Source organism: Ambystoma mexicanum, chromosome 9, assembly GCF_040938575.1.
Source record: "Ambystoma mexicanum isolate Mex_15411 chromosome 9, UKY_AmexF1_1, whole genome shotgun sequence".
NCBI classification, from domain to species: domain Eukaryota; kingdom Metazoa; phylum Chordata; class Amphibia; order Caudata; family Ambystomatidae; genus Ambystoma; species Ambystoma mexicanum.
The window spans coordinates 1,283,614,957-1,283,639,564 of NC_090931.1; the positions used below are offsets into that span (position 1 = coordinate 1,283,614,957).

The window sequence follows — 24,608 nt, forward strand, 5'->3', positions numbered from 1 at the left end:
ATTTTCATTCTTACTGTGTCCAAAGAAAACAACACTAAATCCCAGTATTGTCATGTGAAAAAACCTTTCCTTTCTGGATGAGCCCAATATATGCCAGCATACTACTGGAAGAACACACTTTGATACTCACTGTGCTAAATATATGTCACTAAAACATTGTCAGGTTGACTATGCCCACTATATGCCAGTATTGCTTTTGTAAGAACACATTTTCATGCTGGCAGTCCCCAATACGTGCAAGAAATCCCACTGTAAAAAATGCTCATACCGAGGGGGCGTGGCCTGCCGCGAGATGGGATAACATGGCCGCTAGAGAGCTCCTGCGACATGGGGGAGAAGAAGCATGGCTACAGCCCCCAAGACGCCTGCCTTCACCTCTTAGATGGGAGCGACAGACAGGGGAATATCTAGAGTGACTCCGGGCAGAGAAAGGGCTTTGCGATGCATGGGAAGCATGACGATCGGCTGCTCCACCCTCGTGGCCTGGAGGCCCACCTGCTACTGGAGCTAGGATCTCCCACTGGCTGCTGGTGAGATCGGCGGTACACTGGGGGACTAGGGCTGCTCCCCTGCATCCATCAGCGGGACCTGCACCTGGTGAGATACAGTGACCCCGCCAACAAGACAACCCACGCCACAACTTTCTGGCCTTGCGGCCTGCTGCCTAGGTCCCTCGCTTGTTGTACGGCACAAGGCCGGGAGTCCACCTTCCCCCCAATCAATGCAGAGTCAGGCACCTGTCCGCCCCGGCTCAATCGTCTGGATTGGCTAATATGCCATGGGGCACGACCTGCTAGTGCTGACGGCTGTCCATGCCTAGGCTTACCGCCTGTGGGGCCTGGCAGCTCTGACGTCTCCTCTGCCTTGGGGGTTCTGGATCCCTGAGACTGCCGTGGACTGTGGAGGGGCCGCAGGAGAGGTTGGCTGGATTCTGTGCCTGAGGTGTGGAGTTGCCTCCTAGAGAGCCCTACAGCAGGTAAAAGGGGTGCCTCCGGGGTCTTACCCCTCTTGTGGCACTGCTGTGATGACCCAGAATTGAAGCCCCTGGCCCTGCAAGCTTTCTGGAGGTTTGTGACTGTCTCCTTTTTGGTCCTGAAGCTTCACCTGCTATTCACAAGCTTCCGCCTTCACAGCCTGGGGATCCTCCTTCCAGGGGGTTGCCTGGGTGTGTGTGGCTGATGCCATGGCTAAGGCTAAGTCTCAGATCTCAGGAGATATTGCCTCCATTCTACAGATTCAGAATCGGGAGAAATCGGCACTCACCACGGTCACCCAAGTACATGATGACAGGCCCTAAGGCCCCAAGCGTCTGGCTCTCAGTGAGCTATGAAGGAAGATCAACACCAATGGATGCTGGGGCAACTCCAGAACTCCAGTCTAGTATAGTTGCACTGACAGTCAAGATCTCCTCCATTGACAAGCGCTTAGATGAGACTGAGCGCCGGGTGGGGATGCAGAAACCACCTTGTGTGAAAAGGCATACAAGGTCAGTGAATGGGCCCAACGCATTGAGTATACACAACAAAATAGACCCAGTCAACTAAGTACTGTCAAGGTGACTTAAAAGCTTATGAAGTCATCAAGGTGTTACTTACTCATACACCTATTATTAATCAATATGAATCTTATCATAAAATCTCCCAGTTATAGAGAAAAAAGCAATTTTTTAAGGAAACTATTTTATTAACATCTAATTTCCTAAAAACAAATGCGTAGAAAAATATTCAACAATATCTTTTAAATATACAAAAAGAATTATCTCTGCAAAGTGACTTAAGCAACTAGCTAACCCTCCACCCTGAATTTGTTGGTTGTCTCCAGGACCATCAGTCTGGCTTCAGAGCAGCCAGAGGCACAGAAACTGCTCTCCTGAATACCCGTGAAGATCTGCTTCCTAACTTTGATTCCAGCTCTCTCTCCGTCCTCAACCGCCTTGACTTTTCCTCTGCTTTCAACACGGCCAATCACGCCACCCTGATTAATCGACTCTACGAGAATCTTGGCATCACGGATCAGGCTCTGGAATGGTTGACGTCCTTCCTCCTGGACTGACCCTCCCAGGTCCAACTTGGCTCTTTTCTCTCCACCACCTCTCTCTCCACATGTGGTTTCCCCCAGGGCTGCATCCCCTCACCCTGGCTCTTCGACGTCTATCTGACTCTTTTGGCCCACCTGATCTCCACCTTCTCTAACTTTCAGTGTTACGCGGATTACACACAGCTCTCTTTCAGGCTACCCTCAGCCTCCTCCCCTTCTTTGCTCATTCCCAACTGTCTATCCGCTATTCAGGAATGGTGCGCCTCCAACAATCTCTACCTTAATGCCAGTAAAACAGAGATTCTCCTCATTGGGACCCATGCTTCTGCGTTCCCGCTCTCACTCTGGCCGCTCTCCTTGGGCCCCTCTCCCCGGACCCTCTTGTGAGGCTAAAAACCTTGGTTTCATCTTGGACTCCACTCTTACCTTCTCTCCACAAATCAGGACCTTGCCAAGAAGGCCCACTACCAGCTGCAGCTACTCAGAGGTATTCTTCTCTTTCCTCACCTTCTCCCAGAAGCGCTCTACAGAGCTCTGTTTCGCTCCAGGCTGGACTACTACAACAGCTTCCTAATTTGGCTCTTCGCCCCCTTCAGCTTATCCAGAACCGGATTGCAAGACTTATCCTTCGCCTCAAGCCCAAGGACCGCATATCTCAAGCCCTTAAATCTCTCTGCTGGCTCCGAGTGGCTGCGAGGATCAAGTACAAGACTCTCTGCATCGTCCACAAGGCTTTTTGGAGCCGTGGTCCTCACTACCTCAAACTCTCTTTTCCTAAATACCTACCGTCTAGAGTCCTCTGCTCATCTACTTCTAACTCTCTATGGGTCCAACGCTTCTCCAAGCAGAGAGTGGGGGGTAGATCTCTCTCCCATGCAAGGGTCTCCCTCTGGAAAGGCCTCCCTGCCACTCTCTGACTTGAGCCGGACCGCCTTAAGTTCCAGAAGCTTCTCAAGACCTTCCTTTTCTCCTCTTCTTTCTCGTTCCCTCTCTGCTGCTAACCTACCCTTCTGCTCTGCCTGGACTGGCTGCTTGGTGCCCTCAGAGTCTTACAGGGCACCAGGCCCTCCTTGCCAAGTCCTCCTACACTGCCTCCTGGCCACCTCGCACTGCCAAGCTGGGACTGCACCTTTGTAGCCCCTTGCATTATTCACACTTAACTCAGAGCCCTGATGCCCTAGTTGCACCCCTCCACACCCTGTCCCCTGCTCTTCTCGCTAATGTACTAGCACGAGCCGAATGTCACAAGGCCTAGTAGGATCGTTTGTCTTGCCTGTCCTCTGTTTCCCCCTCCTTTGTCTTGTTTGCGCCTTGGAACACTTGTGTGATGAATATGTGTCACACAACACTAGTTATAATTTTTGAGTATCCAAAGCAATGTACCAGCACCCTTTCCAGACTGGTAGACTACAACTGTGCATGCCGGCGCCGATGCACGTGGCAGGTCTGATTTGCCGGGCACAACGGCCGTGGTAGGCACAGTTGTCATGGAAGCACCTGCACCACTACTAACAGTGCCAATGCTTCCGATTCCCCCTTCCCATGGAGTTTTATGGGACTCCATGGGAACAGGGACCAACATTTTCCGCCGCCTGATATCCCGGGCAAGCAGGACTTGTAATAACCAGTAGCACCGGGATCTCAGGCGGCGGAAACGGTGTTAGAGTCTGGCGGACTTGTAATGAGGCCCAATGTGTATTTGAAACCACTGCTTAAAAGTGCAGTCCGTGTTAACCCAACATGTTTCATTCCTCCTTGTGTAATCACACAACTGGCAGAATTTCTTCAGTGGTCTGGTCTTCTAAGACAATGGGTTAGCTTTACAATAAAAAACTCTCTGGAATCAGGATTGCTTCTTACTGTTCTTGATTTAAGTCAGTGGTTACTAATTCCACAGTAGCCCTGCATTAGGTCACCTAGACAAAATACAGAAACAGCCTCAATTAGTGCTGTTCTTTTAGTATGTATAACTAGCAATACTAAAAATAAAAAAAGTGAGAGGTGCTTTCAAAAGTTCAATTAAGGTGGGTCAAGCGTTTTTCAAATAGAAGATTACCTGTAGGTAGGAACATAGATGTGCTCAAACTTACGGCTGCTGTTAAGTGCTATGTCCCGCGTTTGTGGAGGCCACTTTGTGGCATTGCTCAACACAGCGTCTAACATACGGAGAGTAGAGGAGGAGATGCACACATCGTGCTCTAAGTACCGTGGTTGCATTTTTTATGTCAATGCGACATGCTATTGCTCAATCTAAAATCTCACCTATAGATCATAGGACTCTTTCTCGCTGCTGCCGCATTCGCCCTTCCGCATCGCATACTGTCTGACACTGATCTGATTCCCAATTCCGTGGTGTCAGGTGAACTCTGTTTCTTTCAACAGCCGGTCACATGAGGCACGACTTCTGCCAATTGGGCACATACCTGCCGGAGTCCTCTCCTGGATTATTTAGGGCTCCATTTCACAAATTACACAGATGACACCCAGCTCATTTTGGAGCCAAGTGGGAACTACGAAAAAGGATGCTGAGCGTATTTCATTCACCTATGACTCAATCAAGTCTTGGATGGCTAGGAATGGTTTCTGCCTTAATAGTTCCAAGACGGAATTGTTGATATTTGGGTCTGTAAAATCGAGGGCCAAATTAGATGTACAGTTCTCAGGTTTCAAAATTGATCAACATAGGATCAATCAAAGTTGTGAACAAAGTGAAGACTCTTGGTGTGACGATAGATTCAACACTTAGTGCTGACTTCCAAGTTACCAACATAATACAGAATTCCCAATATTTTCGGAGACTTCTACGCCTGATGAAGCCTTACCTATCCCCTGACAATTGTGGGACCTTAGTCAGAGCCTTGATACTTATCTAAACTTATCTTATGCAAAACTGCCAGCTGTTGCTGGCGCCTCCAGTTCAAGAGAAAATGCGGACCAAGCTAGGCTTGTGTCACTTGTTTGTTCTTAAACCAATTTTTATTTATTTCACAGTGTACGTTGAAAAGCCTTGAAACACTGGCTTAACCAACCAACATCAAACATTCATTAAAAATACTGGAAAAATATTAAGTAATACTAAAAAAAACACTTGGTTATTGCACTTCAATGCTCATACACACGTTTACCAAAACAACAGGACATGTGTGACTGGGGGTTAGTATACTGTGATTCCCTACGTTATCTGCCTTAATTAAAGGTGGTGTGTAGAGAGGGGATGTCATCTGACTTATGCTGAACTACAAGTAGTTATATGTCCTGAAGATATTTCAATAAATCATACGTCGTGTACCCATGGGCACAGTGTACCACGACATAAGAGCCGAAACACGTGTCAACAACTTGGAAAAGAAAACTGAACATGAGAGTTTTCTTTAGTTTCTGCTCCTAAAAACGTAGTAGACACTAAACAAGAGTAGACAAGAAAGTTAAATATGAGGTTTCTTCTTTGCTTTGTGCTCATAAAACGATAAAGAAAGAGGACGGGTCGAGTGTGTCTACAAACATGATGTGAATCACAGTACACTAACCCCCAGTCACACATTTTCTGTTTTGGTAAACCTGTGTGTATGAGCACTGAAGTGCAATAACCAAATGCGAGTCTTATGCGGAAGTCTTGTCTTCCCCCCTTATCTTGCAACACTTAATCGCGGCTTGCTTCACGGGATCAATTACAGCCGCACTCGAAAATTGATCAATTAGGACCAAGAGCACAGCAACAGCAACGGCTGTATGCTGTCTCGCCGAGGCAGAACAAATCAGTCTTTTTCCACAAGGTGAGTAAGTGGAGCCGATCACACAGTTCATGAGTGACACAGACATAAACACAAACTTGAGTGCAAACAGAAACAAGTCCATCACGGTAAACAAAGTGGAGACTTTGAACGTAACTGACGCAGAACACTTGCAAGCTAACACCTTCGGAATGCTTAAACAATTACCAGCAACAGAGCCGTTCGGAACGAGATGAAAAGATGACCTGGCAAACAGCATCTCAAACTAACAATAACAGGCTCCCTGAAAAAGCAGAAAAGGCTGTTGGGCTTGAAAGTAGAATCATGAGAGAGATGAGTGCTTGAAATGAAAATTAAAGTCTGCTTTATCCTTGTAAAGCAGTGCTCACGAAACTGGACACACGAAAAAACGAATCTCATTCGAGACTACGAGGCGCATGGAGACAATTACAAGTTACTCCAGGCTAGGTGTAGAGGTTAACATTAGCGATCAAAAGGACCGACTGGGCTGTGATCATTTTGTTGCAATTTCAGAAAAGGCAACAATTAAAGACCTTACTAACTAACTTATTAACGAGCAATGCACTGGTTTATATTGCATACAAGATGCTGAGACAGAGCAAGAAATGCGTATTGTGGCTTAAACTAAGAAGACGCAGAGATCGCATATGCAAACAGTCCCTGCACTTCTCTTTTGAAGAATGGTGTGTGAATAAGGTTGGCACAAACTATGCTTCAACACCTGCATCACATCCAAAGGAAAACAGCATTTCTTGTCAGATGTAACCGCTCGGAATACTTTGAACAAAGCCTTGAGTGGTGTAATTAAAGAGATAGGTCAAGTGGTGGAAAATGCAGAGATGATGATGCATCCACGGGTGACATTAGTGACACTAACAATATTGAGTCACATAATGTGCAGCGCTCGTTGACCTATTGACCACTAAGCAATCAGTCCTGGTTAACGAATCAAGCCTACCCAGACCGCAACTCTCAAATGAGGCAGTGATGCATATTCACAACAATGTGATGGCCGCCCTTACAATATCGCTTGCTCCTTTTGTAAAGTTATATGGGGACAATCATAGCAGCTTGAAAGATCATGATACTCTACTCGCTATGATTCATTCAAAACTTCTACATCTGGAAACTTTCACAACGACGATTCAGAAACCTCAGAAAGATGGCAAGCTCGCCTAAGTGAAGTGGCACAGGACGGACATAGTGAAAACAAAAACATGAGTCGATAAAATGGATGAGAAAATATGCAAAGTCACCAGCCAACGAGATGCTGCACTACCAAGTAATTCACACTACTTAAACAGCCTTGTCTGACAAAAGAAAATATAGAAAATTACAGGAATCAAAGAAAAACACCAGAAGGAAAACAAACAAATTGTCCCCGGATACCATTTCTGACCAAACAAGTGAAATGGAAATGGACACAAGTATGGTGACAACGGATCTACCACATGAGATCCAACTTAACGATGTCAATGAGTTAGAGAGTGCTACTTTGATCAACACATCTCAAAAAGATACCACTCAAATCAAGCCTAAGGCCAAAGCTCGATTGGCTAGCTCTCCAAACAATGTGCCCACAAAAGAGGCAATAGAATATAAACATGACGGCGTAGCTAAGCCAAACAACCATCTGAGCACAAACAAGACGACGTGTCTTGAAAAAGTGAAACCATTTGACATATTTACAAGCCAACCAAAACAAAAAAAAGAGACAAAGCAAAATCCGACGAAAGGAGGAAGGTTGACTTGAGCAGGAAGGCAAATCCCAAAACTTGAAAGGAAAAACTAGAAATAGAGCAAACAGGTCGCAAGCCTTTTTAAGCGATCTTCACATACCCATTTTACGGTTGACAGACAAGTCTAAAATGACAAGAGAAGTACAACACAAATTAATACAAACTGACATAATTCGCACTGAGACAATAATGGATAGAGAACCATTGGTGATTGATAGTGCGTCTACTACCACAAATAGTCACACAATACCAAAACGGTCTTGAACCAAGCCAAGTTTTCAGCAACCCAGAAGAATATCATCCGCTAGAAGATCTAACACAATATCTTGAGGAAAATTAAAAGAAAACAATAAGCAGTGATGATAGTATGTTAACATGTTCGATTCAGGACTTGTCATTTGTTCCAACAGAATCCCGCTCAAAACAGGAAGCTAGAAATAAGCAAAAGCAGATAGTCGAACGTCCTAAGAGAGACCTAACGCAAGAGTCTTGGTCACGCTTTTTGACTCACAGAAACAAAGATAATTGACGGCATTGATGACACTAAGACCTAGATGTAAAGGTGCTGTAGCGAGAGTGATGTCTGCGAGATCTCTTAATCTGGTCAAACCATATCCTAGAAGGCACGAACCGACAACGAAAAGCCATCATCGTGGTAAAGGGCGCATGAGTCGACAAAAGAATGGAGTAATGTGGTCCATGAAAATATTTTCACAACGAAAAACGAATTGAATATGAATAGGACAAATGTGATGCAACTATTACTTTTGACTCCAGCACTAAGAACTGTCTCATCTGATGACATTGCAATCATCAAATATGCAAAAGAGACTAGAAAAGACTGGGTTTGTTTGTTTTGTTTGTTTTATTATTTCTAATGCGCACCGGACCCGAGGGTATCAGGGCACGAAGGCATCAAGAGGATTGTTAAGCTTATGTTACATTATTACACAGGGTTAAAATACAGCTTTGGTTACAGTGAAGCCAGACTGTTTTGTTCCAGGTGGTGTTGAATTTGCAGATACGCTATTTTATCTAAGATTTTGAGTAGAAATGGCACTGTAGTGATGGGTCGGTAATTAGTAGGAATGGATGGGTCAAGGGTTTGTTTTTTGAGGAGAGGGAGGACCCAGGAGGGTTTCAGGTTGTTGGGTATGGTGCCTGATGTGAAGGACGCGTTTATAAGTTTAGTGATGAAAGGGGAGAGTTCGCGGGCTGCATCTTTTATAATTTGTGCTGGGCATGGGTCACCATGACAATTGGAAGGTTTGAGGGTGAGGATAACTTTTTCAACTTCTTTGGTAGATACTTTGTGAAAGTAGAAGCAAGGAGTAGACGGTGGAGGTGGAAACGGGGTGGTCTGAGGCACTGGTGTAACAGTAATACTAGACTTGGAGGCAGTGAGAGTGTCTTATTTATTATTAATCTTGGTCGGAAGAGTTGTTATCTTATTAGCCAGGGCATTTTGTTTGCTCGTGCACCAATTTTTGTCCTTGAGACATGAGTCTGGAACTTGAATGGGTGATTCTACCTCTTTGAGGATAGCGAACAGCTCTTTAGTGTTAGATTTAGCTTGAGAGATTTGGAGGTTGTAGGAAGTTTGTTTGGCTAAAATGATTTCTTTTTTATAGAGAGCGTCTAGTTTATTCAAGTTATTCTTGTTGGACTCTGAAGGGTCTAATCTCCAAGTTTTTTCACTTTGACGTTTCTCTTGTCTAATTGCTTTCAGATGGGGAGAGAACCAAGTGTTTGCATGTTGTCACGGTTTACTCTTTCTAATTTTCAAAGGTGCTATAGAGTCAAGAGATGAAAGCATCACTTTATTGTACATGTCTACCATAGTAGATGGGTCAGTCTGGTCCGAGATAGAGTTCAACGTGGGTAGTATAAGGAGGAGTTTTTCGGAAGTAATATTTCTTTAATTTCTGGTAGGAACAGCTGGAACTATGCTATCGACATGCATGGGAAATGAGGCCTCTAGCGTGAAAGAAATCCGGTCATGGTCAGACCAAGGTTGAGGCATTATAGAGGTAACAGTGGTTGTGCAATTGTGTTCGGCAATCCAATCAAGGGTCCTGCCTTTAATATGGGTGGCCGCTATGATCTTTTGGGTGAATCCTAATTCCTCTAGGGAGTTGTTAATCTATGTGGCATTGGAATCTAGAGGGTCATTGAAATCGAGGTTAAAGTCTCCTAAATTGAGGCATTGTGAGGAGTTTTTAAGGTTGTCCAATAGGATGTTCGTTAGATCTTCCCCAAAGGAACCCAGAGGGCCTGGCGGTCGGTATATAAGGTGGATGGTAACAGTCTGAGTGTTGGAGATGGTAAGCTTGGCAATAAGGGATTCGCAGGAATCTATCTTATGAGGCGTAGAGAGTCTCAGAGTTAGATTATTTTTAACGATTATGGCGAGAACTCCACCTCTGGAAGTAGTGCGATCTAATCTTATGAGAGTGTAGTTATCCAGGATAACCAACATGATCGCTGGGCCTGCTGCAGGGTGAATCCATGATTCAGTGATGGCAAGGTGGTCTATATTTTCTTTTTTGGAGTAGGTCAGCTATTTCTGTGGCGTGGGCCACCATAGAACGGGTGTTTATTAGTGCGCCTTTTATGCCAATTTGAGTAGGTTGAACCAATGTTGGCTGGGCCTTATGATGGCATTTCAAAGGGGTGATGGGATCTCTGAAGAGTCGGCTGTTGAGCTGAAGTGGGTGTTGGGAGTTGTTACCTTTGTGGGAGGAGGTATTAACAATGGGCTGGGAGATCCTTGGAGGTTTAGTGGTATAGTAGGCAGGAGGAAGTGATATTTTTGTTAAGGGATCATAAATTCTTGGAAGTCTAGCACAGAGTTTGAGGCTTCTCTGTTGGGGGCTGCAGGGTTTGGTAGTCATGTCAGCCTGCTTGGGAAATTCAAGCACATACGCTGGTTGGAGTGTAGGATGGGGCATGTTGAGGTCTTGTGAGGTAATTATGTAGAGGATAGTTCTTAATAGAACAGTGTAGAGTGGTGGCAGATGCATAGTGTGCACGTAAAGACTGGTGCGTAGTGGTAGTTTGAGTAGACAGTTAGTAGGTGGTAATATGAGGGCAGGAGGCTAAGGTGACTATAGGTGCATATGGGTTTGCAGGCTTAGGTGGACTAATGAGGGGTTGAACATATATCACCCTAAATCCAAAGGAAATGCAGTAGGGCACCTGATCACGTTGCATGCACATAAGTGGTCTAGAGCAGTAAGGCAAAGTACAATCAGTAGTGACTTACAAGACTAATCAGGTCTATCAGATACCAAATTTGTATATAGACAAAGGCTCACGCAAAATGAAATATGCTATGCAGTAATAGTGATATGCTATGACACAAATGCGGTAAACAGATACATCATAAATAGATTGTGAGACATGGTATATTATGCAACAATAGTTCTCCTGACGCAAGCAGATCATTAACAACAAGTGGATTAGAGTATGTCTTATAATACTACTGAGGTCAGTTTGCAGATTAAGAGGGCACAAGCGGGTCAACAGAGGGAGTAGCGGGAGACCTAGGCAAGTATGCGTGAGTACGGGGGCGGCATATGACAAGCAAAAGGTTTATAGTCGCTAGTGTTTCACGAAACGGGCAGTAGGAAATGCTAAAGTGAATACATATTTAACTAACTTCTGGTCAATGCTAATTTCAACTGAATGGGCAGGGCGAATGTTACCTTTGGCCAGAGACCATGGAGAATTACTTTCAGCTCACAGGTCGAAGGGATGAAACAACTGGTAACTTTACACGCCGGCACGCTCGGTCAGCTCAGTCAGAGGTTGGCCTTCTCTCTAGGCCTTACCTCGTTGCCCAGCTCTCGCCTGCCAGTGATTCGAGGAGGGGTAGATAGGTGTCCCAGCCAATCCAGCGGCTTCTACAGCCAATACAGAGTCAGGCAGATGATGGGACAAAGTCAGGCGCAGGGTATTCTTACCGCGGCGGCCATCTTAAGATAATGCAGTTCGGTTGATTTTCCAGAGTAATAGTGGCTCATGGCCAGTATGATAAAGGATAACAGCAGCATGTGCATTTGGGATGATCTCGGAATAGCGCAGACAGGTGCTTCAAATAAAAATCAAATCTAGGTGGATACAGATCGCGATGCGCAGAGGGGCTCAAAGGCAGCTGGTAATATGCCTAGAGCTTACCTTGGCATCTCGGCGACCGAAGGGAGTGCTGCGCCAGCAGCACACGATGAGGCTGAAGAGCTCCTGCTTGTGTTGTAGATTTAATTGATGTAATTCTCCATATGAAGTAAAAATTGGTAAAAGATATACTGCTAACTACCAAGACACCAAACCTATCCTTCGGATTTGAAGTAAGGGAATGCACTCGGGACAATGATCACATTAACAACCATAACTAAAAAATGACTCTAACAATTCCAGAAGAAGAGGAAGAACGACAACTAAAAAGCATCCCTAACCCTGAAGTGAGTGAAAAACGACTAACGGCCACGTTTGAAAACAGAGCAGTGAGAAATAAACAGCCTTTACAAGTCAAATGGAAAAGCCTAGACGATGACCCCAAAGATTGGACTTGGCTCTCAAAAGCCTTAGCAAAACAGGCCTCTGATTAGCCACAAGAAAAGGGGACATCTTAATTAGGCTTTCTGCTTTCATGGAATACTAGAGGGTTCAAACACCTCTTTGGAAAGCACATAAACAAACTAGACCAATATGATATAATTTGTCTACAAGAAACATTGTAGCGATAAACACCATCGAGAGATGGGTATACTACATTATTAAATCCAGCATTAAAAGGTAAACATGGAAGACCATTTGCTGGACTGTTGGCAATGATCAAAAACAATCTTGGCTGTGTGATCATAAAAAGTGAAAACATCATCCCGTTTATTCAAGTAACGACCCTTCAACACTTACTGACAGAGAGAGATTTCCCCACTTACAAAGTGATTTTCCATTTATACTGGAATTCAAATCTAATGTCGACATGTGTCTTTATCCAGAGAATAATCGAAGTGATTGACAAATGCAGTGTGTCTCTAGTAAACTGCCATCTTTTAATATGTGGTGACTTAAACATAATATGCCTAGACCAAAAGGGTATACTGATCGACTTTGACCACAACACAGTGATGAATTATGAACACAGAAATTTCCGATGGCATCAAGAAACACTTCTTCGAAATTGCTACATGCTAAACGGTCAATCGACTGGTGATATTCCCCACAAACCGACATGGAAAGGAGCAAACAGCACTTCCACTATTGACTACATATATAGCTTGTGCAATTTCCAACATACCATCGATAGATTAGAAGTGATACCAAAGCACATAAAACAACAATATTGCAACTGGTTCTCTGCATTTCGTATACACTGTGAACAAGGAGAGGAGATGCTCAGGGCAATATGTAATTCCAATAGCAGAAACACCTGGGCGCTGATAAACAAAACAACATTAAACCAAAAGTCGGTCATGAGAAACAGTGTTCCTGAAGATCAATGGATAGATCATTACACCAGACTATTCACAGATGGGAATAAAGAGGCAAGCACGGGCATATGAAACAACCAGCAGCTCTGCAACATAAAAATAGACCAATTCAGAAATAAGAAACACCATTAGAAATTTGAAAGATTCAAATGCACCAGGACCCGACAGGCTTACAAAAAGCACTGAATGAGTGGCCCAAAATCATATACAATATTTTTAAGTCGACATTAACAATGGGTAAAATACCTCAATCTTGGGTGACTAGTATCATAGTCCCGATTTTCAAACAAGGGTACAGAATGTAGCTTTGTAATTATAGACCCATAGCCCTACTAGATGTCACCAGAAAATTACTTGCTGCACATATTCAAAAACCTCTTGTAGACTGGGCAAATTCAAACAATATTATGGTCATAAGAAAAAACAGTTTTACGAAGGGAACAGGCACTGATCTCAACCTTTTTATTCTAAACATACTAAAACTACAAAGAATCAGAAATAAAACTAATTTACATCTGGCCTTCATTGATCTTCAACAGGCCTTCGATAATCTGCGAGCTTGGAACTGTCCTGAAGCACTGATTGAAATTATAAAAAAAACAAGTAAAGGAGTCACGCAAGGATGTCTGCTTGCATCAGCACTATTTAATCTCTATTTAGCAGATATGCCGCTAAGTCTTCATGAAATGGCTGATTTTTACACCGAAAATTAATAACCAGCAAATTGCGTGGATTCTAATTGCGGATGACCTAGTGTTGATCAATCTCACTCAGATAGACCTCCAACGTAAACTAAACTATCTAAAAGTATACATGACCAAGAAGGAGCTCACGATCAACAGTAAAAAATCCGAAATCATAACCTTTCAACAGGGGTCCAAGAAAAAAAGAACTTTTGTTTGGAAAATAGGAAATTAAGTGCTGGAACAAATGGAGTCTATTCAATATCTAGGCATCCAATTCAATAAAACATTGGGGGAGGCTATCTGGGTAAACCTGCTAAAATCTTAAATCAAAATGCTTGCCTTATAGGGTGCCATACTTCACTGACAATACGGAAAATGTACAATGCTGCAACTCCTAATGTTTTATAAACAAAAAGTGATTCCTGCAGTGACATATGGGTGAGAAGTAGAGTTAAGTCTAATTTGGTTAACATGAAACGCCCTTGAAGGTGCTTTTTGGATATCTATATTAGATCTACCCAAATCTACTCCAATGAGCGCTATCAGAAATGAGCTAGGCTTACAATCTATGTATTCAGTAACATTGTGGAAAAGTCTATCATTTCATAGGAAAACAATAATGAAGGAATCAGCGGTACCGTATCACGTCCTATTCAAGCCAACAAAAGGTACACACATGTGGCCTATGGATGCATGGCACAATGCATGCACAAAACAACTTGAAAATCTTGAGGTAGATCCTGAAACTCTGAAGACGAATCTTAATTTGGTGAAAAAAGGTACAAGAAACATTGGATTGAAACTCAGAACCAAAGAGCAACTTATAAAACATGCATTACTTACTGTAAAAGCATTTCTGATGGTTGTATCTGCTTAGACTCGCATGCTGTGCATATAGTCCGACATCCAGTGGTCAGAGTATTGCATCTTGTTTTTCGAAAGTCGAAAGGGGACGTCGACATAGGCGTGTCTGTAACACTATCCCTATAGTGAGGTGTAGTGTAGCCAAAATCCCTCACGCGTCAAGGTCCCTCTGATTGTATTTTTTCTGCCATGAGGGAGCCTTATGACCAACGTGAGTGAGTACAGAAAAGAGACAAGTAATAAGACGTCTATGTTCTTTCCATCCAAGCGGGGAGGAAGGGTGGACGCATGTGAATCTAAGCAGATACAACCATCAGAAATGCTTTTACGGTAAGTAATGCATGTCTTCTGATGTTTGTTAATCTGCTTAGAATCACATGCTTTGCATAGACTAGCGAGCAGTACCCGGAGTTGGAGGTGGGTTGTGAGAAGGACCAGTAGAGCAAAGGTGTCTTATTACTGCTTGTCCCACCTGGGAATCAGATCTAGAATGAGCATCTAGACAATAGTGTTTTGTAAAGGTGTGTACAGAACTCCAGGATGCCGCTTTGCAAATGGACTTAAGGGGAACATTTGCAATGAATGCTATGGATGCCCCAATGCCTCGAGTAGAGTGTGCTCTAGGTTTGAAGGGCAGTTCTCTCTTAGCAAGAGTGTAACAGAGAGTGATGCACTGGACACTCCATCTAGAGATAGTGGATTTGGAAACTGCATCTCCTTCTCTTCCTGCCGCCACTGAGACAAAGAACTAATTAGTCTTTCTTAGTGGACAAGTTCTTTCCATATAAAACATGACCTCCCTGTGCACATCAAGTGTGTGCAGGCTCTTCACTCCCAAGTTTGAAGGGTTTTGAAAGAACGTTGGTAGTTCTATAGACTGGTTGACATGAAACTTTTAAATGAATTTAGGTGCAAACCTAGGGTGTGTGTGTAGAACCACCTTATCTTTGTGAACTGTTACAAAGGGGTCTAAGATAGAGAGCGCTTGTAGTTCACTCACTCTCCTGATGGAGGTGATAGCTATTAAGAAAGCAGTCTTAACAGTGAGATCCTTAAGGCTCGCTGTAACGCTCACCTTGTTTCCACAGGGACACCTCACGATAGCCGGGATGCTCTTCGGAACCCCTCACCTGTCCAGGAATTCGGGTAGTCGAGGATTGGCTCTAGAAGACAGGAGGTGAAGTTTAACTGCTGTTCCTTCCCTTGCAACCCACCTCCCGGGTTCCCTTTGCAGTTCCCCAGGGGACGACTCTCACCTTGCTTTCTATAAGGATGCACTCTCCGTCCTGCCACGCTGGGCAGGGGCGCGTCGATTAATGGCACTGTTCCACCGAGTTTCTTCACTGGCGAGGGCTGGAGTCCAGACCGGCTGCAACTCCTTTTCAGGTAAGTCTTTATTGGTGACAGCAATGTCTTTATTTGGATTTGCACTAAGTAACCTTCTCGCTTCTTTTTGCAGGTGTTGGAAGCTGCAGTAGAAGCCGAAGCCGAGTTCGAGAAGGTAAGATTGAACGCCAAGCAGCGCTGAGAGCATCCTTGCAAATGGCTAACCTGTGCTATTGTTTGTCTTGTAGGTCGAGATGAACTGAAGAAGAATGGTTCTCAGGAATCCAAGGGGACGAAAGATGTCTTGAAGGTGATAGTCTTCCTGACAAACTGGTAAGTGGTTCCCAAGATGTCTCGATCCCACTTTACCTTCCAGTGGTGGTGATGCTGTAAGAGGACAACGAGCGTTGGACGACTTTGGGCGCCGGAAGATGCTGCAGAGCAGGTAAGGATGGCGATGGTTCTTGCCTTGGACAACTTTGTTGCCAAAAGATTATGCTGAGCAGGTAAGGATGCAGAGCAGGACCAGGTGAACGTCACGCTGCAAAAGCAGAATAACGCGAAGCACGTGCCTCTAGTCAGGCATGGTTTAAATAGCAAGGTGGTATCCCAGGTGCTTTTGGGGCGGGCCCCGCCCTGGATGCTAGACCGCTGAATGCAGTTTCCAAGTATTCCACATGAGGGCAGCCATGCTTGTCCATTGCCCATTGAAACCCTGTCCCAGCATGTGTCTCCTATGCCAACGGCGCCAGGACTGGCTCCAAGTAATCTGAGGGGAACCGAATAAGGTCCTTAGGGCCCTGTGAGCCCTCGGTGGGGATGAGATTGTGACACTCGCTCTATGCATGGGCTCAAAGATGGGGCCCATTAGCCTGGTTAACACGACGTTCAGGTCCCATCCGGTAGCTGGTTTAGATATAGGAGGGTGAATTCTTTTCACTCCCTCCATGAAGGCTTTAATAACTGGAACTTTCCACCATGACACCTTATGTTGTGACGTAGTATAGGCGGAGAGTGCGGCTAGGTGAACTTTAATGGAATTAAAGACTAGACCCGAGTCCAGTAAGTCAGTCAGGTATAAGACAATATGAGTGGGAGAGCATTCAACAGGGTTGATGCTCTTTGAGTTACACCAGATGAAAAACCGTTTCGACTTACTGGAGTAGCACTAACGAGTGTTCGGTTTCCTTGCCTCCCTGAGAATGTCCATGCATCTCTGAGGGAGCTGTAAATGTCCAAATTCTATGACCTCAGGAGCCAGGCTGCCAAGTTCAGGGTCTGCGGACATGGGTGCAGCGTCAGGCCCCTGTCCTGCGACAACATCTTGTACGAGCATGGTAGTTTCACCGGAGGAGATAGTGACATCTCCATCAGATGAGCAAACCTGGGTTGGCGGGCCCACATGGGGGCCACCAGTATCATTGTAGCTTCAGGTTCCTTGTGCACTATCTTGTTGAGAAGTGGAGTCGGGGGAAAAGCATAGACAAATTTCCCTGACCATGTTATCCAGAGTCCGTTTCCCTTGGAGCGGTTCTGGGGGTACCTGGAGGCGTAATCTTGGCATTGTGCGTTCTCCAGAGTTGCGAACAATTTGATCTCTGGGAAGCACCATTCTGTGAAAACGCTGGAGACGATGTCTCCGTGTAAGCGCCATTCGTACTCTGCGGGTAGAGGGAAGTCTCTGCTGAGTCCGTCTGCCAGAAGATTGAGTTCCCCTGGTAGATGTTGTGCTAGCAGGAACATGTTGAGTTTGAGAGCCCACTTCCAGATGTTCTGGGATAGCTTGGACAGTCCTGGAGAGTGAGCGCCCCCCTGTTTGTTCAGGTTGTACATGGCCGTGGTGCTGTCCGTGAGGATCAGCACTGTCTTTCCTTGCAGATGTGTCTGGAAGGCTTTTAGTGCTTTGAAGACTGCCAACAATTTCAGTAGGTTTATATGGTTGGATGCCACACTTGAAGTCCAAACTCCGTGCGCAGTCTGATGGGACAGGTGAGCCCCCCCATCCTGTGAGGGATGAGTCTGTGGTTAGAGTGGCTTCCACTGCGGGGGTGGTGAAGGAGTTCCCCTTCACGAGGTTCTCCCTCGACCACCACCGCAGCCAGAGAACCAGGGCTTGCGAGACAACTACCAGATTGTCCCATTATCCGCTGGCCTGACACCACTGGCTGCTGAGCCACTCTTGCATAGGGCGCATGCGCAGGTGCGCATGAGGAACCAAGAAAAATACATGACGCCATCATTCCTAGCAACCGCATGGCTTTGCGTAGCGTCACCTCTCGACCGGCTACATATTGAGGGATCTGAAACAGCATGTTTTGGACCCTCTCGTTGGAGGGGAAGACGAGGCCGTCCCTTGTTCGAATTAGAGCCCCTAGGAATTGTTTGATTTGGCTTGGGTCTAGACTGGACTTCTTCTCGTTGATGGAGAAGCCCAGGTGGAACAGGAGGTCTATAGTCTTTTGGGTATTTGAGAGGCATGTTTCGTAAGAATCCCCTGTTATGAGCCAGTCGTTGAGGTAAGGATAAACCGGAATGGACAACTTGCGCAGATGTGCCGCTGCCAGTACCTTCGTGAATACCCTTGCCGCTGAGGCTATGCCGAAGGGTAGCACTTTGAACTGATAGTGTTTTCCTTCTATCATGAAGCTGAGGTATTTCCTGTGCGCTGGCAACATTGAAATATGAAAGTATGCATCTTTCATGTCCAGTGTTGACATGTAATCCTCCTGTGTGAGCAGGGGTACCTCCTGCAAAGTCACCATACGAAATCTTTGAGGTTTTACAAATTTGTTCGCTGGGCGCTGATCTAATATAGGGCACATGTTTAGATCCTTTTTAGGTACAAGGAAGTACACCTTCCTTTGCCACGACGTTGGCCTATCTGAGCATATGGCGTGTTGTAACCACTGGTTCCTTGAGGGGAGGACCAGTTGCTGGCTGAGGTATACTGTTGCTGAGGTTGGTGTTGGCCACGAAAAAGGTGCCTATTGCCATATCCACGCCTATTGGAGGGTCTGGTGATCTGGTCCAGGGTCTTCAAGGTTTCATGCTCCTTTTTTGCTGTTTCCAGGGCGTCATCAACCGCCTTTCCAAACAAGTTGGAGGCTTCCATGGGTTTGTTAATGAGGGACGCCTGGGTCTCTGGCTTGAACCCCAAGTTCCTAAGCCATGCATGCCTTTTAAGGAGTACGCCCTGGACTAAGGAACGGCCAGCAGTTTCAGCAGCATCTTAAGTATTTTTAATGATGCTCTGGTTCACTTGAGTGCCTTCGGTAACAGTGGCCAAGAGACGGGTGCAAAGAGACTCAGGGACCTCCTGTAGGCCTTTGCGCAACAGGCCCCATTGCGCAGCAGCGTAACTAGCCAACAGGGTGGTATTGTTGGCAATATGCGTAGCGAATGCCGGCAAGGCCGTAATCCTCTTCCCGGGAGCATAGAGCTTTTTCCCCTCCTTATCAGGGGGTGCTTCACTGGTGGACAGAGGAACCCCGGCCTTTTCCTCGTGGTGGTCACCACCAGAGAATCTGGGATGGAATGACCCCTAATATATAGAGGATCCGAGGGGGAAGGGGTAAAAAGCTTCTCAATCCGTGGGTTAACACCCCTGACTAAGGCTGGTGTTGACAAAGAGGGAATGAGGCGCCTCTTGATGGAGGCGAGGAGAGGAATGGCCTGGCTAGCCGGTGGCTTTTATTTGATGAATTTCTCTGCAAAATCAACCTCGGGGGCAGTCTCCCCCGTATCGATCTGAAAATGTACAGCCGCCTTGCGTAGCATGGCATTAAACGTGGGCTGATCGTCCACAGGCTAAGGCTCTCTGACAGGAGTAGTCTGTGGAGAGGCCAGATCTAAAGCATCAGGGTCAGTTGACACCCCAGGGGACTGCCATGGCTGTGGATCACACATGTCGGGGTCTTCCTCAAAGCCCCCTACAGGATCTTGTAGGTGCTCAGTATCCATGAATTCATCATCGTCCTGAGTGTCGACATGAGGGTCCTCTTCAGTGAGGTCATGTGTACAGTTCCTCTTCCTGGGGGTCAAAAAGTCTTGGAACCTTGGCTAGAGGGTCCTGAGGGATTACATCCCTTGGCCTTTTAGGTGTGGTGTGCTCAGAAATGGACACAAACCTATCCAACCTGTTCATACAGGTCTCAAATCTCTCCCTGGTTCAGTGGGAAGACCCAGAACTGTCTAGGGGCGGAAAGGCTTGCTCCTCCACCTACAGGCGTCGAGATCTCTCATACAAAGTGGAGGAAATCTCCCCGTCGCCCTCCGAGAAGCCTTCCAGTGGGCCAGACGGTGGAGTAGTGCCTCTGGGTCTCTCTTTCGACCTAGGGGAGGGTTCCAGTGCTCCCGTCGCACCTTCGCTAGGTCTCGGCGTCTCCATGACCTCCTCCGCAGGCTTCAGTGATTTCCTAACCAGCCGTTTCTGAGCGTCTTCGGAGACGATCCTCACGATGCTCTCGGCGACCATCCTCCCACCCGGGAGTTGATCGTGAGGAGTTGTTTTCGGCAGAGCCGGAAACTTGCAGTCGACGGACGCCTTCTATGATGCGTCTCGACGGATGATACTTTAGGGGTAGCGCCCTTTGTATTCTACGGTCCGGTCGCTAGGCACGAATGTGACTGCGGGGAGGGCTGCTGACCCTTACGGTCAGCGGGGACGGCCGGCTGTGTCGGCATCCCCATTGGCGCAGAGGCCTTCTTCGACTTATTCGAAGAATGGCCGGGGGTTGGTTGTTTTGTAACGTATAATTGTCTGTCAGCGTCGCCCAAAGCAGGGCCAGAGCCGTGCCTGTCGGGCCGGGGACAGATGCCATGGGCTAAGAGCGCTCCGTTGGGGGGCCAACAACCTCCGCTACGGAGGTCGAGTCATCACTATCACCCTCATCACATTCAGCGGCAGCGGGCGAGGGATCAGCCTTCGACATCCCGTAGGCTGCTCACCTTTTAACCCTGCGTTCTTTCTTCAGAGTTTTCGGGAAAAGGAGCTTGCAGGCTGCACAACCAGCTTCGTCATGCTCGAGGGGGAAGCAGCGGTTACCCCGCCTGTGCTTGTACTTCCACGGGAATTTGCCTTTTCAGATTCGGCAAAATCTAAAAGGAGTCCACTCCATAGCTGAGGACGTAACAAGTGATAACGACCCGGAAGGAAAGGGGAGAGAAAGGGAAAGGCATTCTAGTATGAGACTTAAAGTCCACCCCGAACCCACTCTCCCTACCGTGTAGGCCAGCGAGGCCGGGCCACGTGGTCGGCAGCGATGATAGGCTCACCGTCCGTCGAAAACCACCGTCTGTCGAAGATCTGGTCTCGGCGGAGATGTGGAAGGGGCGGCGAAAGAGGGCTGGAGGTGATGTTAGTTAACAATAATTAAACAAAATCGACCAAGGGTCAACCAATGGAAATGTCTCATACGAGCTCTGCTTAAGGCAACCAGTATTCTGGGCGGAAACAAACAATCAGAGGGACCTCGACGCGTGAGGGATTTTGGGTAAACTACACGTCACTATAGGGATAGTGTTCCAGACACGCCTATTTCGACATCCCCTTTCGACTTTCGAAAAACAAGATGCAATACTCTGCGGTGACCACTGGATGTCGGACTATATGCACAGCATGTGATTCTAAGCAGATTAACAAACATCAGAAATCTTTATACCCCTTTCCAAACAACTCGCGAAGATTAAAAACACTACCTAAATATCTGCAAAAATGTCCAAGTCAACACCATCGGAATCCATTTTTGCGGTCAAGATTCAACCTATACCATACAAAAAGAGATCATGTGCAGAATAAAACTGAAAAGCTGTAGAGATAACATGTCAATTTTGTCATCTCTCTGGAAACATAGAATCACTGAAGCATCTCTTCATGGTATGCCCAGAGTTGACGGTACAGAGGACACTGTTTGGGAAAATACTGTAACAACACAAATTGATTGACTGTTGATGAATGCTGGAGGCTATTCCTTCTAGGTGATAAAACATCCTGAGTATGTGATGGAATACATTTTCTAGATAAAGTAGAAGACACCTAGACATACCTGGTATCTCCAATTGACAGACAAAGTGGAAGTCAAAACAAATGCAAAAATATATATATTTGTCACTGGATATGGAGAGAACTTTTGACAACAGAGATTATGATGATAAATCATCCTCAGTGGAATATGCTTGAATTGTTCTTTTTGTGTAAAAAAAAAAGTTTGTACCAAACTATAACACATTAAATAAAAATACCTTAAAAAAACAACTGTTAAGAAGCAGACAATAGTGACACATATCTGTGGAAAAGAGGATGATTTTTAGATGCAGCTCATGAATGCTCCTGTGCACTTTTCCTCAACTATTCAAGGATGTAATAATTTCCTATAACACTATTAGCAGTTCCACATCTTAATTTTCTTAAAATAAACCCACCATACCTGTAATTGCCGAAAGCTCTTCCTCTTGTTCTAGTTCATATTCCTTCTGTACATCACAAAGTAGTCTCTCGATCTTCAGCCCTGCCTTGATGACATCATGGCCTAGACCGTTAATAATGATATGAGCACTTCCGTTCTTCAGGTTTTCCGTGATGGACACATTGGTATCAAGGTTCGAAATGAGTTTATGCTCATGTACACCACAATAAAAGATATGATTGTTTTCAATCAACAGATTGTCCATGTGTGGCTGCAGTATGCGTTGTATCCACAAAGCTGCCTCTTGTACGAGAATATCATTTTTTCCAACAATTTCAATTGTTGGTTTCTCAGGTTCATGCTCCATTCTCTCACTAGTAAAGTTGTTTGTCTGGAAATCTGAAAAAATAAAATATTTTGTAAAGGATAAAAAGTTGAAAAAAATAAACCATCTCAAGGTTCTTCTGCCTGATCAGAGTTTCAACTCTTAAATATAAAGTAAAATGAAAAATGTTGACAGCCTGTGAAACCCTCTCATTAGGCCCATTTTACCAACAGTTTTGAAATAAAGAAAATAATCTAATAACACAGCTACAAGTAAATATGACATACATTACTTACCGTAAAAGCATTTCTGATGGTTGTATCTGCTTAGATTCACATGCTGTGCATAGTCCGACATCCAGTGGTCACTGCGGAGTATTGCATCTTGTTTTTTCGAAAGTCGAAAAGGGGACGTCGAAATAGGCGTGTCTGTAATACTATCCCTATAGTGACGTGTAGTGAACCCAAAATCCCTCACGCGTCGAGGTCCCTCTGTTTGTATATTTTCTGCCATGAGGGAGCCTTATGACTAACGTGAGTGAGTACAGAAAAGAGAGAAAGTAATAAGATTTCTATGTTTCTTCCATCCGAGAAGGGAGGAAGGGCAGGCTCATGTGAATCTAAGCCGATACAACCATCAGAAATGCTTTTACGGTAAGTAATGCATGTCTTCTGATGTTTGTTAATCTGCTTAGAATCACATGCTGTGCACATACTAGCAAGCAATACCCGGAGTTGGAGGTGGGTTGTGAGAAGGAGCAGTAGACAAAAGATGTTATATTACTGCTTATCCAACCCAAGAATCAGATCTAGAATGGGCATCTAGACAATAGTGTTTTGTAAAGGTGTGTACAGAACTCCAGGTTGCCGCTTTGCAAATGGACTCAAGGGGAACATTTGCAATGAATGCTATGGATGCCCCAGTGCCTCGAGTAGAGTGTGCTCTAGGCTTGAAGGGCAGTTCTCTCTTAGCAAGAGTGTAACAGAGTGATGCATTGGACAATCCATCTTGGAAACTGCATCTCCTTCTCTTCCCGCCGCCACTGAGAGAAAGAACTGATTAGTCTTTCTCAGTGGTCTAGTTCTTTCCATATAAAACATGACCGCTCTGCGCACATCAAGTGTGTGCAGGCTAATTTCTTCCAAGTTTAATGGGTTTTGAAAGAACGTTGGTAGTTCTATAGACTGGTTGACATGGAATTTTGAAATGAACTTCGGTGCAAACCTAGGGTGTGTGCGTAGAACCACCTTATCTTTGTGAACTGTTACAAAGGGATCTAGTCTAGAGAGCGCTTGTAGTTCACTCACTCTCCTAATGGAGGCGATAGCTATCAAGAAAGCAGTCTTAAGAGTGAGATCCTTCAGGGTTGCTTTATGCATGGGTTTGAAGGGGGAGCCCATTAGCCTGTTTAGTACAACATGCAGGTCCCATCCGGGAGCTGGGTTAGATATAGGAGGGTGAATCCTTTTCACTCCCTCCATGAAGGCTTTAATAACTGGAACTTTCCACCATGACACCTTATGTTGAGACGTAGTGTAGGTGGAGAGTGCAGCTAGGTGAACTTTAATAGAATTAAAGACTAAACCCGAGTCCCACAAGTGAGTCAGGTATAGAACAATCTGTGTGGGAGAGCAGTCAACAGGGTTCATACTCTTTGACTTACACCAGATGACGAACCGTCTCCACTTGCTAGAGTAGCAGTAACGAGTGTTCGGTTTCCTTGCTTCATGTCCATGCATCTGTGAGGGAGCTGCAAATGTCAAAATTCTATGACCTCAGGAGCCAGGCTGCCAAGTACAGGGTCTGTGGGCATGGGTGCAGCGTTTGGCCCCTGTCCTGTGACAGTATGTTGTACGGGCAGGGTAGTTTAACTGGAGGAGAGAGAGACATCTCCATCAGATGAGCGAACCAGGGTTGGCGGGCCCACATGGGGGCCACCAGTATCATGGTAACTTGTTTCTGGTGCATCTTGTGCACTAT

The 24,608-nt window shown here is 45.5% G+C and overlaps 1 protein-coding gene across 3 annotated transcripts in view; it reads right to left on the reverse strand.

Moving 5' to 3' along the window:
* LOC138489062 (protein mono-ADP-ribosyltransferase PARP9-like) overlaps nucleotides 1-24,608 on the reverse strand; it is a 994,505-nt gene that overhangs the window by 389,008 nt on the left and 580,889 nt on the right. For all 3 annotated transcript variants that reach the window (XM_069616626.1, XM_069616625.1, XM_069616624.1), the window contains one exon: nucleotides 22,325-22,702. In XM_069616626.1, the coding sequence (XP_069472727.1) occupies nucleotides 22,325-22,702 (378 nt within the window). The remainder of the gene's footprint in view (nucleotides 1-22,324; nucleotides 22,703-24,608) is intronic.